This window comes from Glandiceps talaboti, chromosome 18 (genome assembly GCF_964340395.1).
Source record: "Glandiceps talaboti chromosome 18, keGlaTala1.1, whole genome shotgun sequence".
Lineage (NCBI taxonomy): Eukaryota > Metazoa > Hemichordata > Enteropneusta > Spengelidae > Glandiceps > Glandiceps talaboti.
The window spans coordinates 8,167,501-8,170,000 of record NC_135566.1 but is presented as its reverse complement, the minus strand read 5'-3'; the positions used below and the strand labels follow the sequence as shown (position 1 = coordinate 8,170,000).

At 36.1% G+C, this 2,500-nt stretch overlaps 1 protein-coding gene across 2 annotated transcripts in view; it reads right to left on the bottom strand.

Annotated features, from left to right (window-relative positions):
- LOC144449222 (uncharacterized) overlaps positions 1–2,500 on the bottom strand; it is a 24,922-nt gene that overhangs the window by 6,995 nt on the left and 15,427 nt on the right. For both annotated transcript variants that reach the window (XM_078139732.1, XM_078139731.1), the window contains exons 7-9: positions 2,204–2,268; positions 1,078–1,171; positions 657–752 (exon numbers count right to left, since the gene is read on the bottom strand). In XM_078139732.1, coding sequence (XP_077995858.1) covers positions 657–752; positions 1,078–1,171; positions 2,204–2,268 — 255 coding nt within the window. The remainder of the gene's footprint in view (positions 1–656; positions 753–1,077; positions 1,172–2,203; positions 2,269–2,500) is intronic.

Below are 2,500 nucleotides of genomic sequence, written 5' to 3'. Positions count from 1 at the left end.
AGGGAACAACTTTTAACAACACGTGCCAGACCATGAAATTATCAAACATGTATAAAACACAGTCATATTTTGAACCATTTTCCACTAAACGTGCTCCTAAAAAAATCTAGCATCACCAGACAAGTAGAGCATATACAATTTATATAAATGAATTTATAGAACACGAGCAACATATCAAATATACAAATATTAGTAAACAAAGTCAGATTGAACACGTTCGAACCAAAAATGTGGGTTTTCATACCCTGGTAGCTCTCTATACATCACATTGATTCAGATGCTCGAATTGAGTCACAACGTTCCAAATCGACATTATTTCCCCGGTTTTTTTTTCACAAATTATGTTGAAGGATATATGATTATATTATTCCCCAATGATTTTCTTCATTCAAGTGGAAAATACCCACAACCTAAGGGTTTTGTCGATACTCGACTCGTAGTGACAAGACCCCTTAGGTCACTTATGATTTCTTTGACTGAACGAAGAAAAATACTGAGGATATCTAATTCAGGCTATGAAAACCTATATTGGTACTGATAATACAACATCTGTCGGCAGCAAAGTGGCATAAGGTATATCACTACTAGATGGAATAGACCAAACTATATAGTTGTAAATATATCCATACTATAGACATTTATAGACGATGACTTACTTGGCAATGGCTCCATAACTACAACACTGCCACTCTGTATACGACTGTACTCCAATGAAAAACTGTGATATTCATAGATCGTTCTTTGTATCAGACCTATAAGATAGTTCCAAACATCCAAGTACAGAACTGTTAATTTTACTGGCAGGTGCAAGAACAAACATAACATAGTACAAGACGTACAACTGAGCTGAGAATAATAGTTCAGTGTCTGTTTACAAAGTCCAAGGGATGTGGTAAGCGTACGACAGAAACGTTGAGGCAATTTCGAATAGTCAGATTAAAGCTGGTAATGACATTATAGTCAAATACTGGATGGATAAAAAGTATATCAGGAGGAAAAAATCTTTTTTTAATCCATTATAAAATTTGAAATAAAACCAATGTTTTTACTTTTTTTAAGTTTGTCAATTAATCTCACCTCCTCCGAGTGGTTCGTCGACATAAAAAGCGTCCGATAATCCTATTGTGACTGGATGAGCCCTGTCTGAGATATCAGACACATCTTTAGCAACCTTCAGATTCAAAAAGGGTGGAGATATTATGATCATTAGACATATTTACAAGAAATCGTGGGTTGGCACGTCAAAGTAAGTTTTGTTTCGTTCGTGTCGTGTCGTTCAGCCCTATTAAAGTTGATTAGTAATACGCTTTGCACGACACATCGTGTCTTACAGACTAAGTTAGTGCTCTCTCTATGTGGGTGCTAGCCGATGCCATGGCACGACACATCGCGTCTTACAGACTAAGTGAGCTCTCTTTATGTGGGTGCTTGCTGATATCTTGGCACGACACATCGTATCTTACGGAGTAGTGTAAGCCACAGCAGAATACCCTCGGCTTGTAATGTCGAGTCTATCCATTTTATTCAAACACCATTTTCTATACGCACAGTAACCAAATTTTATAACATTTTAAGTATTTTGCAATTTATTGAGTTACAAAAACAAAGGGCACGTATTATTGCTTAGATTGAGGAAAATATATACGAATCCTGCTGCTACAAATGTATCAATCTCTATACATGTAAGATATCTCCCCACATGTAGGAAATTATAGTCAAAACGCTGTCATATGTAGTCTATAGACAAGGGAAACAACAATCTAAGAAATACTACACGCTCCTATGGTTACAAATACGGATTTGGTTAGGACAAAATATATATATATCTGGTTCTGGTCAGCGCGCGCGTGCCTTGAATACCCTCGCTTCGATCCTTTTTTTTCGATAATTTTTGCTTTCCCGTTCCTTATTTATTCCTGATATCAGGAGAACAAGCAGCTGAAATCTACCCTACATGCCAAGACTGCTTAAATACAAAGCCTAAACTGTTTTGAAGAAAAAGGAAGTTTTTCAAGAGATAAATATGATAGAACAGAGTATGTAAAGTGTCTCAGCCAGCCAATTACAAGTTGTGGTTATAAGTACGTATAAGCTCAGCTGGTACACTTTAAAACATGTTTATAAAGTAATAATCCCCATTTTGCAATTAGCTCAATACAACGATGGTGCACCACGTTGACCGAATGTAATGAATGTCACCTACGTTTTTATAGCAGAACGTTATTTTACCATCTTGGTATATAGATGCTTGGAATGTAAAGTTGCCAGCTGAACAAAAAATAAAAGATAACGTTAGAGAGCTATTACACTTCGACAAAAATGTATTATACGACAATATCTACAGAGTGAATATCTACGTAGTAAGTTTCTTGAGCGTTGTAGAAATTAATATGAGATATCATACCACACGAAAGTCACGTTTAATACGGTCGATAACATAATATGATGGGATTGATGGCTTTGTCATTTACGTCATCATAACACGCGTCTACGTCACTCA